At 33.7% G+C, this 16,272-nt stretch overlaps 1 protein-coding gene across 3 annotated transcripts in view; it reads right to left on the minus strand.

Moving 5' to 3' along the window:
• The window catches only part of LOC150093822 (protein lifeguard 2-like), a 355,713-nt gene that overhangs the window by 163,843 nt on the left and 175,598 nt on the right, over positions 1-16,272 (minus strand). For all 3 annotated transcript variants that reach the window (XM_090413186.1, XM_090413185.1, XM_090413187.1), the window contains one exon: positions 2,728-2,792. In XM_090413186.1, coding sequence (XP_090269312.1) covers positions 2,728-2,792 — 65 coding nt within the window. The remainder of the gene's footprint in view (positions 1-2,727; positions 2,793-16,272) is intronic.

The following is a 16,272-nucleotide window of genomic DNA, read 5'->3' on the forward strand; positions in this document are numbered from 1 at the left end:
CAAAAAAGAAGAAAGAGCAAAAGCAGCAGTGATTATTTTTATTCATAAATCAATTTAAAAAATATCACAAATACTGGAGAGAGAGAATTCTAGACCTAAGACCACAAATAAGTCATGGCTTCCTTACTATTATTGGTGTCTATGTCCCAGGGGAAGATAACAATGCCAGAGTTGGAAACATTCCACTAGATATAAATATAGATACAAATGACAAAGCTATATGCAACAGAAATGGATACAGAGTTAGAGATTTCTTCACAACTTAAAAATTACTAATACTTTCTTCAAGCATAAATATTGTCATAAATTCTATTAGGAAACAAGAAACCTAAATAGGATAACAGACTACATAATAGCTAATAGGAAACAGCTAACATGTTACTAGATAACAGGGTATTCAAAAGTACAGAAATGAAATCAGATCACATTATATATAACAAGTTAATTGAGAATACTCCAAAGATGGTTTAAAATTAATGAAGTCAATGCAAAGAGAAATCTCCAGGAATCCTAATGTTCAACTCTTGGATGATAAGTATTAATTATTTCTATTACTCCTATGCACAATAAGTATTAATTACTTACTCATTTGCAAAGAATAAATGAAAAAAAAAACGAGCAAATAAAAGAAAATGTTACAGAGATCAAATGGAATAATTTAAAAACCATATTAATAAATGCAAGAAGAAAATGTCTTGGAACAAAAAAAGTAAATGATGAAAAGAGGAATAAACAAAGATGAGAACAATGAAGCAATAATTAAACAAAATAAAGAAGAATGTAAACAATGGATAAATATAAAATCACCAGAAGCCAAAATTAATTATAAACACAAATGCACAAGAGCAATAAAGCATGCAGGAAAAAAAGAGTACAGAAACATGGGATCACTTCATAGTAAAACTGGAAAGAGATCTTACAGTGAAGAGGCCACTGTAAGATCTCTTACTGTAAGAGACCACTGTAAAATATATACAAAATTCTAAGAAACATCAATAAGGATGTAAAAGAAAAGGCTAAATTTGATATAACCAAAGAGAAAACTCGCACTTCTTCCACAACCTATGGCAAAATAGTAAAACTAAATTTGATACAATACTAACTACTAACTATACAGTGGAAGAAATAATATTACGAATCCAACAAGCAAGACATCAAAGTAAATCAGAAAAATTCCCCGGAGAAGATAGAATTTATTAAATGTGCAGACATTCTGTTTGTCAAATAACTCAATATTTAGCAAGAAGAAAAACACTGAAAGTTGGAATAAGGCTATTATCATTCCAATATACAAAAAAGTAATAAGCACAGCTGCAAAAGCTACAGAGTAATAAGTCTTAAATAATCATCAAGTTATATGCATGAATATTAACTTCAAACCTAAAAAAGAATTCGAAAAGTGATTAAATACGGCAGTTAAAGTTTGAAGACCACAGGGTGAGAGTGAAATGGATGTGCAATTTGTTCATTTTATAGCAATATTATGGCTGAACTGGATAAATGGAATGGATACACTATAATACTGTTACATTTTACTAAGACATCGATAGGATACCGCATGAAAGGCTGTTGCCATATACTTACATATAGACAGAGAATATGAGATTGGAATATAAACTCTTGACTTGGATAAGTACATGGGTGACAGATAGGTATCAAAAAATGGTATACCATGGATGTGAATCTGTCAAATTTAAGGTGACCAGTGGTGTACTCCAGGAATCAGTCTTTGGACTGCTGTTGTTCAATTATTTTGCTGATGATGCAATAATAGGCAAGCAATCAAGGATGCCGATATTCCAGAACTACCCAGTGTACCCCTCCCCTGCACACACAACACTGCCATGTCAAAGGTCTTGACCTCTCCTCTCATGGCTGATAAAACCTGACAATGATTTTAATAGGCTGGAATATCTATTTTCAATGTTAGTTAAGTATAAAGTTATGCACTTCAGCATGATGAGATTTCCAATGGCATATTATGTTAGCAGGGTTATGCTACAAGAAGCTGAAGTATCTAGGGATCTTGGAGTTATGGTGGTGTATAAGAATTCAAAGTCCAAAGGTCACATAGCAAAAACTGCAAATACAACTCAGAGGATAATTGAAATGCTAAAACAAACACTGACATGTAAGGATAAGGAAGTCATTTTGATAAGACTGCATGTGGACTACTGTGCACTGATTAGGCCTCCTTGGTTCAGAGGAGCTATGGAAAAGGTGCAGAGAAGTATTACAAAGATTATATCAGGATTGTGGAATGCAAATTATGAAGATAGACTGAGAGCATGTGAACTGCAGATTCTGGTTAACATAAGAGAGAAATGATATGATCAAAGTCTATAAATTTCTGAATGAGTTTTATAGGATAACACCTGATAAAAGTTTCTGTTATGTGAGAGGTGGGGAGAGAACAAGACATCTATGGAAGTTTGTTTGCAGTTAAGAAAGGGGTAAGAGTCAGATTTTTCCCTCAGAGAGCAGTGAGCAAGAGGCAGTTTGCCCGTTGAAGTGGTGAGTGCATCTAATGTGAATGAATTTAAGAGAAAATATGACAGCTGGTATGGATGATGTATAGCTTCCCTTGATGAGTCCTTTACTTCCTGGAGGTTTCTAATAATTATAAAATCTGCTCACTGAAGTATAAAACTTCAACAGCAATAACAATTTACAAATGCAATATCATTAAACTTTTATAAGTTTTTTATACAATCAAAAAATACTTACTGAAACAAAAAAAGTGCAATCACAGCTACTGTGAAAGCTAACTGAATCATCAGCACAGCATATACCTAAATGTTGAACAATATAAATAACATATTTATTTAGGGAATTCAATGAAGCCTCATCTATTTTTACTTACAATTTTACAATTAATTTTAACAGATAGCATATCAAACAAAATAATAAAGCACTGCCAATCTAACATTCAGAAAGTTATCGTAGCAGTTGACTGAGTCACTATTAAAGAAACCAAAGCCTCACCCTTCTAAGAAAACTTTTCCATTTACGACTGATATTTATGAAGATATTATTTCTGGAAAATTTTACATGTTACTACTCTAAATTAATATTAAGTTTTATGGCTATTTTGCCTATTTTCTTTAGGTGTACCCCTTTTATGATGTCATTGGCTTTTTACTCAATTTTTAGGGCATTATTGATGTTTTAAAGACAGATGCATGAATATAAGGAAGGAATAATTTTGGACATACCTTTGTAGGATGTTCCTGGTTATCTTCTTTTAGAGCAGCATTGGGCGTATAGCGATAAACATTTATATTACTGCTGAAGTATGACTGAAAGGAAGGGAGGGGTGGATGGAAATGTGGAGATAGAAAGATGTGGGAGAATTGCAGATAAGACAAAAGGAATGTGAATTTAAAACCCAGGTTTCAAGGGTGGGCTGCGAGTTCTTTGGGGGTAAAAGTTAGAAAATTTTTGGGAGGGGAAAGGAGAAGGATAGAATATGATGAATCAATATTAGGGGTGGGAGTAGGTTGTGAGCCACCCCTAATCTTGATTCATGATATTCTAACCTTCTCCTTTTCCCCCCCACAAAAAAATTCTTTCACCTTCTTCCCAAAGAATTCACACCCCACCCTTGAAACCCAGGTTTTAAATTTACATACCTGTGTCTTATCCGCAATTTTCCCACATCTTTCTATCTTCACATTTCCACACCCCTCCCTTCCTTTCAGTCATACTTCAGCAGTAATATATAAATTACTATCGCTATATGCCTGATACTGCTCTAAAATAAGACAACAGGGAACATCCTACAAAGGTAGGTCCAAAATTATTCCTTCCTTATATTCTTCATGTCTTTAGAACATCAATAATGCCCTAAAAATTAAGCCAATGACATCATATAAGAGGTACTCCTAAAGAAAAATAGCCATAAAAATTGATATTTATGAATACTATGTATCTTGACTACAGCAAAGGGCATCTTTGAGACAATGTAATGATACCAGAATTACAGAAAATTAAAGTACAGGTAACCCTCGTATAACGCAGATGTTAGTTTCCATAGAAATGCCGCGTTATAAAAATCACGTTATGCAAGACAGAGTTCAAATAGAAAAAGTAAGGTTATGTTCCGAAATCGTTTTTTTTTTTTTTTTTAAATTATATAAACAACAATGACATATTTAACAAAAATATATTTTTATTTGATTCAGGTAGTTCATGTAAGTTAAGGAAACATAAACTATGAAACAAATACATAGTATAAAATTATAAAAATTATGAATTGTACGTAAACTTCATTACACATAATGCATAAATGTTTTGGGGCAAAATAAAATAAAATAAAGTGCATATTTTAACTTTCCCCAAACATAACATTTCATAGATGTTCTTCATTTACGAGTGGCAGACGTCTTCATCACTGGAAATCTCTTGGACATCATTTGTATAATTCTCATTGCATACTTCGGCTGGTTTAGTTATCAAGAAGTCAATAATAAGACCTTGCTTACCACTATGCTGCAATTTTTTTTTTTTTTAATTAATTTCATAATATGGAGCTACATAAATATCCAATTGTCTCGGTAAGTTTCCAGAGCGCTCCATTGAGGGATTATTATCCGTAAATTAACTTCCTAACTTTCTTGGCAAGCCCAATCCTTCTAATTTCTTTCAAGTGATGAATTAGAATTTTTGGCAGAACTTTCCCCGTCATTTGGTTCGACGTCATCTATTAATTGCACTAGTTTCTCCTCATTTAAATCTATTTCCCCATCAATTAATTCACTAATTTCATTTTCAACCATATCACAAAAGTCCTCTACACCAAAAATGTGTGTGACGTTTATTATACACCTTAGCTCGGCATCCAAGTATACTTGTTCCAGAATGGCTTCGGGTCATATTTTTTTCCAGCAAGCATCCAGCGTACTTATGATGTTACACGTATGTACACACTTATGATTTTGAATGTCTTTCCTGGTAGAAAACTAAATACTTTTCAACAATAAACACTTTATATGGTAAGCAACTGACGTACAAAAATGCTAAAGGGTATTTTCCCAAATATAAATTCGCTACTTATAACTACATGCATGATACGGGCAGACACAAATTTAATGAAGATAAATTTTGGTTTTTAAGTCGCGCGGTGAAAAATATCTGAAAAGAAAAGGGATTACTACAATTTGTAGACCATATCATATCGAAACCGCATTGTATAGGTACATCGTGAACAAGGGTTACTACAATTTGTAGACTGCGTTATATCGAAATCGCGTTGTATAAGTACCGTGTTATATGAGGGTTACCTGTATATATATATATATATATTTTTTTTTTGGCTTATGAACCCATGTTAAAATTTGTCAAGCCATTTCTAATTTCTGCTTTAATAATGAATAATTAACAGTGAATTTGCACATGTTGATTGTGTAAAATGCTGAATTAAGTATAAAGATCACCTGAATTAAGTATAATAAAGACTGCTTTGTAATTATAAAGCAATTCTTCTCTTCCTAAGTTTTCTACATGCATGCTAATCCTCCTCTAAATCCCTCCCTCAAAGAATACCATGACTGCTCTTATCAATTAATTAATGTCACTTGACAAACCTTAACAATGAAGTCCTCTGATGCTATGACTATATTCAAATGTGATCCTCATTTTCTAACACACACTGCCTAAGAATACTTGCTAGTCTTGCACTGATGATCTTGTATAGAGGGCTGTGAATCTGCCACCTGAAGATCTCGCTCCACAAACATCCATGCAACGGTTGGATTTGAATCCATATCATGTTCAGATTTGGAGAACAGGTAATGGGGTTCAAATTCAACTGATGCATGGATAAATGTAGAGCTCTATAGGTGGCAGATTCACAGCCCAGTGCAAGATGAATCACAAGATGAATCCACTACCTTGCTTATTAAAGGCTTGAAGTGGTTTGAAAAAGTACCGTATTTAGTCTCTAAAACAAAGTTTCCTGATTATCTTAGCCCACCCACAATACTAATATACTATAGGCTCCAGCCTTTGCAAGATTCACATACAAAAAAAGGATAATTGTCAATGGATGAGTAAAAATTGTTGCCTTATTACCATATACTGATTCCACTTTCTAACTCCAAGTTAGTACACTTGATGAAATCTCTCATAATGATCAACTACTATGCACTTGCTAATCTGTCCAAACATCTCACACTCATCTCTGATCTATGGAAGCATTCTGTTGTACCATTTACACTTCACACTCTAACAACCTCTGGCACCAATTGCTATCCATGTTTTGTACTTTCAGTGGACTTTGCACTTTCAGCAGACACTCATCAAAAGCTGCACCTTTCAGGATGTCATCTTTCCCAACTGTTTCATACACAATACTTGGACAGAATAAATTATCAAGATCAAACTCATCCCATTATTAAAAAAAGATAAGTATTCAAGAAATTTTATAGCTAAGTAAATGTATGTTTGCCTTTTGAAACTTTAAAAATTTTGAAAGCAATCAAGAGCTTACAAGAATATGAACTCCAAAATATTTAGTATTACACCACTTAAAATTCTTATCCTACTTGGAGCTCATAATATTATGATTAACTTGATTGGGTTTCAGTGTCCAGATTTCTAATTGTTTTTCATCTGAGTAAATTAAATCCTAAAGACAAAAATATAAATACTATAACAGTTCATATTTATCATCATCCAACATCTCCATGGAGTCTTAATTCATTGCAGGATGCTAACACCAACCATTATTCACATAATGTTAATTGCATTACATCTTCCCTTAAACTCCTTCACTGACAATACATTTATGATTGCCTCCAGCAGCCCAGAGTACTACTGATATATGGAGTACAAACAAGGATGAGACAGGTGACCATGGGCATACCACAGGATTATGTGCACAGACTACTGCTGTTTTAAGTTAATCATATGGAAACTGATTTGAGACTGGGAGGGTGGGGGGGTAGTCAGCTTGTTGATGATGCTAAATTGTTAAACTTAAGAGCAATCGTGCACTATGATAGGAATGAACTAACATTGTGGGCAATGGTTAATGGCTGCTAGTTCAATGTGGCTAAAATGCACTCTAGGCTGAAAAGATTACTTACAAGCTGGGTATTATTACAGTATTATGTGATGTAACTGCACTGCCATGAAAGAAACTGATGAGGATAGGGATTGGAAAAGAACAGGTGATTGATGTTCAGGGAACGTGCTATTCTGATCAATTTACAACACAAAGGACCACTTTGATGAAGATAAATGCAATGACAAGTTACTGTGTCTAAATTGATAAGGCTTTGAACTGTCTCAGATATACTGAGAATGATATAATAAACAACTGAAAACATCAAGTCAGTATCAGGCACGTAGTCAAAACATGACTGATGCAAGAGGCAGTCGAAGGATTACGAAGTCTAACAAACGAGCTTCAATAGTCAAACGACTGTAGTACAATTAAGGACTGAAAGACAGTGTAAATGAACACTTTCTCAAATGAGACATAATACAAAAGATCAGGTAACAATTGAGGATACCATTCCTGTAAACAAAACAACAGTTACAGCTCCATCTATATATATATATATATTTTTTTAATCGTGTGTGTGTGTGTGTGTGTGTGTGAAATCTGATGTCAGTTGGAGAAGCATCCACCTATTCTGGCTAGTGCCAGGTAACACTCATACAGAATTACATGCACTCTAGCTGTTGAGAACTGGGATTTGGTATAGATAATGTGCCCTTCTGGAAACAGCTTGAAGTGGACCACATATTTGTAATTCTAGCTGACAACATGAATCCCTTTTCAAGAACTCTTATTGAGGCGCAGAAACTTACTGAGTTCACGTGTGAATTCAGTGCTTTTATGGGTTATAACTGGTGAAATAAACCACTTTTCATCTCTAGTAAAAAATTATTATTAATTTCCCTAAAGATTGTGTAACAATTGGCTATGGGCATGCAGGATACAGAATAATATAGGATCTATTCTGTTAGTTGAGAGGTTTATAGGCACCAAGGCAATTAAAAAGACATATAGCCAAGATTCCAAATACAACTTTGGATAACTACAATAGTAAACAAACACTGACATGTAAGGATAAGGAAGTCATCTTGCATCATTACAAGGCCTTGATATAACCTGGATTAATATGTACAGATATGGTCTCGACTTCCATGGTTGATAAGCAAAGAAGGTGCAAGGAGAGAAAGATATCAGGACTGAAATATTGGTTATGAAGACAAATCAAGAATTTGTAGACTGCAGACACTGGCAAACAAGAGAAACAAGGGTGATACTATACACACCTAAAACTTTTAAGTCATACAGTATACCAGTAGATGGAATTTTTAATTTATGAAAGGTGGGAAGAGGACGAGTGTATCCATGGAAGTTGAGAATGAATGCAGTCAAGAAAGGAGCGAGAGCTAACTTTCTCTCTCTCTCTTATAGTGGTGCACAATTAGAATGGATTGTCTTTGGATATGAGTGGAAATAGCATGAATTCTAAAAAGTGGTAATAATAATAATATAAACTAAGACCACACTGCCATAGCAAAGAAGTTGAACAATGCAGTATATACAAAGAAAAATTTATAACCAGATGCAACCATATAAATGCATATTGAAAAAAAAAATAAAGTAAAAACTTCATTTTGTCTATATCTGATAAGATCTGCCATAGTGCATAACTCATTGCAGGAGACCTATACACACTCATATTTCAAAAGATCATCGAACTGCGCCTTGAATCCATTCCAGTTTCTGCACTCACACTGTCAGGCAATGCATTCCACTCACCAATCACTCTCCATGCAAAGAACCTGCTTCTCGCTCCCCTGCACACACCCTCCTACAGCTTGCGTGAATGGCCTCTAGCTCCACCTTTGCTTCCCTCTACTCTATGAAATATCTTCTCCAAGTTAATCTGATAACAATCCCTCACGAACTTATGTCTCAATCACATCCCCTCTTCTTCTATTCACAAAACTCTAAGTTGCATTCCCTCAATCTCTCTCTCCTCATATATCTGACAATTCATAGACCTGACACTAACTTAGTAAACCTTCTTTGGACCTTCTCCAATACATCCTCATCACCCTGAAAACCAGGCAACTAAATCTGTGCATGGTAGTCCATATATGGCCTGATAAAAGCCTCATACAAGGCAACCATAACCTCTTTGTTTCTGCATGTCAATGTCTTCATTACTGCTATAATCTGTTGGAATAATCTTACAAATTTAGCAATGTGATCTCTAAACTACAAGGGTCTGTCCACAATTACTCAAAGATTTCTCATCTCCTCTACTCCTTAAAATTTTTCCATTCATTGTATACTCTGCATCTTGCCAACCAAATTTCAAGACCTTGCACTTTGCAACATTAAATTTACAGCTCCATTCATCTGCCCACTTAGTCTATTCAGATCCTTCTGAAAGGCCACAATATGCTAAGATATACTCTTCTCTCTCTTGATAAATTAATGATGCTTCACAAGAAGAAATGTGGTAAGATGAGTTACTGCTCATACATAAGTAGGTCATCAGCAGCCCTCAATAAAAAAGTTTGTATATGACTAGCCTATGAACTATCAAACACTGCAGGAACAGCTTCCATTAATGACCTTTTAAATTGATGCAGATGATAATGCAGTTTCGCTTGGAATAAGATGAAAATGTACAAGTGGCATCATCATCTTGATGTCCTCTCTCTCAGGATAATTGAGTAAATATCTAGAGTAAGTTTGATCTTTGAGAGTGATGTCACCAGTCTTGAACTTTTTTTTTTTTTTTTTGAATCATTCAAATGAAATGCTGTTCTTCATAGGAAATCTGCTATTTAAAACTTTAAATACTGTAAAATCTCACATTATATTCTTCTAAGGTGTAATACGAACTGTATCAATTTACATAGATCTTGGTCTTTCTCCAAATCTTTTTTCTTGCAATCCTGATTAAAAATCTCACTAATCATTCCCGTAATGCATTTTAAGTTACCATACTGCCATAGATTACTTCTGTTCACATGTTATTGAATGCTAAAAATTTCTATGTACATTCAATGGTACCCTATAATGGTAACCTCTCTACTTTCTATGTACAGAGGGTACTATGATGGTACTATAAACTTCCTGTCAACAATTTCGCTCCAAATCAGATAACATTAGTTTTGTTTAGGATAGTACACAATGCTACAACATACAGGCATCTTTATTAACAGTGACATACAATTGGGCTGTTGTTTTACTTTCAACTTTTCCTCTAGCAAAGAATACATATCAGCACCTATTGTTTTACAAAAAAAAAAAAAAAAGTGGCACTTCTAACTGCATGTAGCGCTTGCCTGTCTGAACGTGCCCATTGTCTTTGCATATAGTGCAGGTGTGGTCTGTAAATCTGCTCACTTTTTTGTTAAAACAAGTAAAGTTTTGTAGTGGACGTTGCAGTGCTTTCATTTACTGGTGATTGTGTTAGCATTCACCAGTAAATGATTGTGTGATTAACATTTTAAATACTATATTTTTATAGTATTTAAAATGTCAGCAAAGAAGAGAAAGACAGAACAAGAAAATCGGGAGTTTAAAAGTGAATGGACCGAAACCTATGCATTTGTAGCAAATACAGCAGGATTTCCAATGTGTTTAATATGCCATGAAAAGCTTTCAAACAATAAAAAATCAAATATACTAAGACATTTTTTAAATAAACACGATACATTTGACAAAGCATATCCACGGGGAGATGAAAGAAAAAAGGCAGTAGAAGAGCTGCCTAACTAAATGTTCATTTTCCAAATGGATAAAAGCATCAAGAAATACAATTATTGCTAGTTTTGTGGCCACTTAAGAAGTTCTTAAACGAGGAAAACCTTTTACGGACGGCGAATATGTGAAAGAATGTTTTATTAAAATGTCCAAATTTCTCTTCTGCGATTTTAAAAACAAAGCAGAAATAATTACAAAAATAAAAGACATGCCATTATCTGCTAAGATTGTAAGGGACAGAACTATATGAATGGCAGAAGATATAACAAATCAGTAGGTTACAGATCTAAATTCAACACCAGGATTCTCCATTGCCTATGACGAATCATGCGATGTGGATGACATTGCAGAGATTGTACTTATTTATAGATACATAAACTCTGAAGGACCTCAGGAAGAATTACTCGATATACGGCCACTTACAGGACAAACTCGTGGAGAAGACATCGAATCTGCTGTTACCACTTGCTTGAAAAGTAAGAGTATTAATATTAACAAAATAATATCTATTGCGACCGATGGGGCACCGAGCATGAAAGGTACAAAAAAAGGTTTTGTTTCTTTATTTAAAAAAAAAATTTTGCATTTTTCCTTTCACTGCATAATCCATCAAGAGATACTTTGTGCACAAACTTTTCCAAAAGAGATAACAGTAGTGATGGATTTGGTTTGCAGAAATTGTTAACAAAATAATGGCAACATTGCTACATCGGCAATTTTGTGAACTTCTTAAGAAATCAATTACGAATATTCCGATCTTCTTTTGCATAACAGAATAAAATGGCTTTCCAGAGGTGCGGTGTTGATGCGATTTGCCACCTGCCTTGGAGAGGTTAAGTTGTTTCTAAGATAAAAAGACCTTGAATATGCACAGTTAGAAGATACTCATTGGTTACAAAAATTCTACTTTATGGTGGATATGACTTCCCATTTAAATGCACTAAATAAGAAAATACAAGGGAAGGGAAATACAGCAGTTTTGATTTTAGAAGTGATTTTGTTTGAACAAAAATTATATTTGTTTGTGACAGACTTAGAGAAAGGCACATTATTGCATTTTCCTACGTTGAAGAAATATCAACATGAAAAAGCTGATAATAATTCCATAAATTTAACCTTTTTCAAAGAAATTGTGGTAAATATGCAATCTGAATTTAATGGGAGATTTGAGGAGTTTAGAAAGAACAAGGCAATTATGTCATTTTTAATGCGACCACTTGTAATTAAATTTTTCATCTTTTGCTGGAATTGATGAGGCTGCATTTCAACTTGAGTTAGAGGACCTGAAAACCAAGGATTTGTGGAATTCAAAATTTAGAAATCTTGAAGCTGACCTGGAGGAGTTGGAAAGACAAAAATCTACCCTTGTAATACAACACAAATGGTCTGAAATAGAAGATCTTAAAAAGCAAGATTAAATTGTATTTGACACATGGAATTGTTTACCAGACACTTACATTCAGTTAAAAACATACGCATTTGGACTTCTATCAATTTTTGGATCAACATATTTCTGTGAGCAAACATTTTCTAATATGAATTTTATTAAAAGTAAGTTGAGAAACCAACTAAACAACGTGAGTCTTTCGTCATGTTTGAAAATGAAAATTAAGGCGTATTCGCCGCATAATTGAGAAACTATCCCAAGAAGTTCAACAGCAAAAGTCGCACTAAGAAGATATTTTAAATTTAGAAAAATTAAAGAAATAGGTATGTTATTGGATTTTATACATATTTTTTGCAAGGAGGAGGAAATCTTTGTTTTATTATTTAATATTTAAAAATATCATATAATTTCATGTGACATGTCACCCCTGTGTTTTACAAGTATGATAACGTGTTACTGTAAAAAAAAACTGAATAAATAATTTAATTATAATATTTTTCAATGTACTTTCTAAATTTAAAGCAGTAATGAGCAATTAAATAGTAAATCAAATACTCAGTTCGATCTGCATAAAGAATATTTTCTTTTTCTTTGATAAGAAAGTATTAATTTATTTTCCATTATTTAGGTATATTTTAATTTTTTTAACCTGCACAAATAAATCCACATGTAAAAATCAACATTCATAAAATAGATTTTTAATTAAAATATACTAATTCTGACATACAAAACAAACACCGTGGACCGCACAAAAAACCTGAGGGGGCTGCATGCAGCTCGCGGACCATTGATTGCTTATCACTGCGTGCAGCTCTCTAAATTTTTTTTTAACAGATATAATTTTAAAAATGGCTCTTCACTCCAAAAAGGTTGCTGACCGCTGATCTAACCCAACTCAGAACTCTAAGTTAAAACTGGTTTGAATACTATTGTATACAGCTAGTGTAGTGTTTTGGCTAATTTCTCTCTTATTCCATATAAACTTATTCACTTAACTCCTCACCATACCAGTTTTGCTTAAAATATTCTATTGTCTATTTCCATATTTACCATCTTTACAAAAAATTGTTCCTAAACAGCAGAAATATTCTACTCGTTCTGTGTTCTCCATTCAAGATGTAGTTTATGTATTCAATGTGCCCCTACCCTATTTTCATAATTATCGTTTTAATGATGATTTTCATTCAAATTTGTTATAGCAGTTATTCAATTTAGTTAAATAATCCTGCAGACTAGTAATGAATTTATTCAAGAGTATAACATCATTTACACAAAGTAAAGAGCTGAGATTGTCTCCAATTCTGATATCAGGTTTAATGCCACTTTTCTTCATATTGTGATCCACATAGATGACTAACAGAAGAGATAATGTGCACCCTTGCCTCACATCTATCTTCCTGTGCCATCTTGAATTCTAACTGCTGACTTATGCCTTAAATATAGACTCAGGATGGCTCTATGTAATGTTCCATCAACATATGTGAAATGTTTTGAACAGTTTTCTTTTGGTATCCTGTCATATGCCTCTTCCAGATCTACAAAACTTACAATCCTTATTCATACTTAACTTGTTCAAGTTTCCTTCCACAAATTTTTTTTAGCCACTTTAAGTATGCTTGGTAAATCTTACCTGGAGCACTAAGTACAGAAATTCCTTTGACAGAAAAGAAATATATTACTATCTTGAACTGTACAATATTTGGGATGCTAGAAATAAAGGTTTTACTGATAAGAATAAAACACCTACACTATCATTATAAATTTTTAAAAATCATAAAATAACAAAGTATGTATTCTAATAGTGAAAAAATATCTGATTACATTGCGATTTCATTAATAAATGAATCCAGAGTTAAGTCCTCCAGTGATTTTTTTTTTGCTGATCCCAACTATTGCTATGCAGTTTCCATCCATTGACATGGTGCAAAAGCCTTTTCACTTTTTTTGTGTGTGGGGGGGGGGGGGGGGGGAGACACGAGCAACATCTTGTGACTGCCACAAGATGCTTCAGTTTGGATTTTTCAGAGAGCATCTGTTATAATTGTCTAGTTGCTTAAGTGTTCATCAGTTAAACATCATCTATATTGATCTGGTCATTAGTCTTGACTGTGCAACCAGTTCCAGATAAAATCCACTTGCCCTTTGTCCCCTTGTGTAATTCACAATCCTCCTCTTCCTCATCATTTTCTGGCTCCTCGAAGTCAAGCTGCATATGCCTCATGCAAGTCATTCCCCCTTTTCAATTGCAGATTACAATGTTGTTCCCCATGCCTTTTCTGCAAGTCAAAAACTTCTAGTATGTACTTTAGGTTCTGTTATGAATGCTTCCTCATCAATTATTCATTTAATTAAATTTTTCCTGCATTGCACTTTAAAAGTCAATATATGGCACTGATTCACGGGTTGGATCTTGGAGTCATTTTTTTAGCAAATAGCTCAACTTTATTTTGCCACCACATCACATCACAGCTCATGAGGATTTCTGCAGGAGGTTGAGCAGGACAGCTATCCAGTAATAAAAGTGCTTTAGGTTTCATATTCCTTAAATGATTATGTACTGATGACACAAAAAAATTTTATGAAATCATCCTTTGAAAATCTCCATCATCATCCAGGTATCACCATCCTTAATGTGATAATACAAACATATCGATGCGCACATCATTTTGTGATGAAAAGGCCCTGAGCTCTCAACTTTCTTATGCACAGTGGTTTAATTGCATATGCTGGTTTTATTGACAAAAAACAGCAATGTCACTATGTTCTTCATTGCATTAAAGTCCTGTGACTTTTGTTTGTTGGATTTATAAGCTACTGTTTGATCAGGAATTATATAATAAAATTAAGTTTCATCATAATTGTAAACTTGTTCTGCAACATAACTGCTTTCTTTGGTAACTTCCTTTTAATTATGATAGATAGTCATCAGTCTCTTTGGCATCCGCAAATCAAATTTCACCTAAGATTGCAACTTTACAAATTCCATGCTTTTTTTTTTTTTTTTTAAAAACCAGTGGCTGTACCTCTTGCTCTCCTGTGAATTCATTCTCACCCATTCACATTCTATGATGTTTGTCTAAATCTTAGTTTTCAGCCTGACTCATGACAATTTCAGAGATAGCCATTTCCTTCTGCATGTAAATACTGCCACATCCAATTACATGTAGCTTGCTCTCCTCAATCATTTTACTTAAGACCATCAATAGCATCAGTCACTTGTTGCTTGCCAAAGGTTAGCTTCATCTTCTTATAATCGTCTTTCCATGTCCCAAATGTGAATTCCCCAACAACCATGTGTCGAAACACCTTCACTTGCATCTTTCCTGATTTTAGTAAATTAAGTGAATTCAATTTTTTTAAATTCAAATAAGTGAATTAAGGAACAAACACTCTGGAATACCATGACTGCTAACAACTGGAGAAGTGAATTCAGGTTTCTTGAAATGACCATGTTTTTTTTTGTTTGTTTTTTTGAGAACTTTCCATGAAGATTGATTTTTTTTTATTAAACTAGAAATAAAAGAAAATGAAAACACACACACTATGTACAGAGTAATGCTACTAACCCTCCATAAGTAGAACCCTTTACCATTTTTGAGTCATCATATGTGCTAAAAGTGACAAAGAATTCTTACCAAACTGACAAACCAACAGCAGACCACTAAATGCACTGTTATATATGCATGTCCATTTTCAAATTTAAAAGACAAAATTGAGTCAATCTCTGACAGCATTTTAAGTAAGTATATCAAGCCACATTATATAAGATCTATAAGAGTGTTGATATACACTTCTGACTACATTCCTCTTGAATATTTTCTACCACTGTTATCCATTATCATAAAACAGACTCTTGTGACCAAGTATTAATGCTATAACTGAAATAACTGCACAAGAGGAAATGACTGTATAAAATGCATATCTGGATGCTCTAAAAATGTAGCAGGCTCCACTGCCAGAATACCCAACTTTCTAAAAATGTAAATATTGTTTTTAAGTCAAATAAATACAAAAATCTGATGGATTCTCTGATAACCAAAGAGTGGAAAATTAGGACATGACCTGGCCAATGCAATGTTAAAATATAATATGATGCATTAACGACAGTAGATTACATGCTTGAAATGGTCACCTTGTA

Source organism: Typopeltis vanoorti, chromosome 23 (genome assembly GCF_054136105.1).
Source record: "Typopeltis vanoorti isolate ZY-2024b chromosome 23, IOZ_Tvanoo_1.0, whole genome shotgun sequence".
NCBI lineage: Eukaryota > Metazoa > Arthropoda > Arachnida > Uropygi > Thelyphonidae > Typopeltis > Typopeltis vanoorti.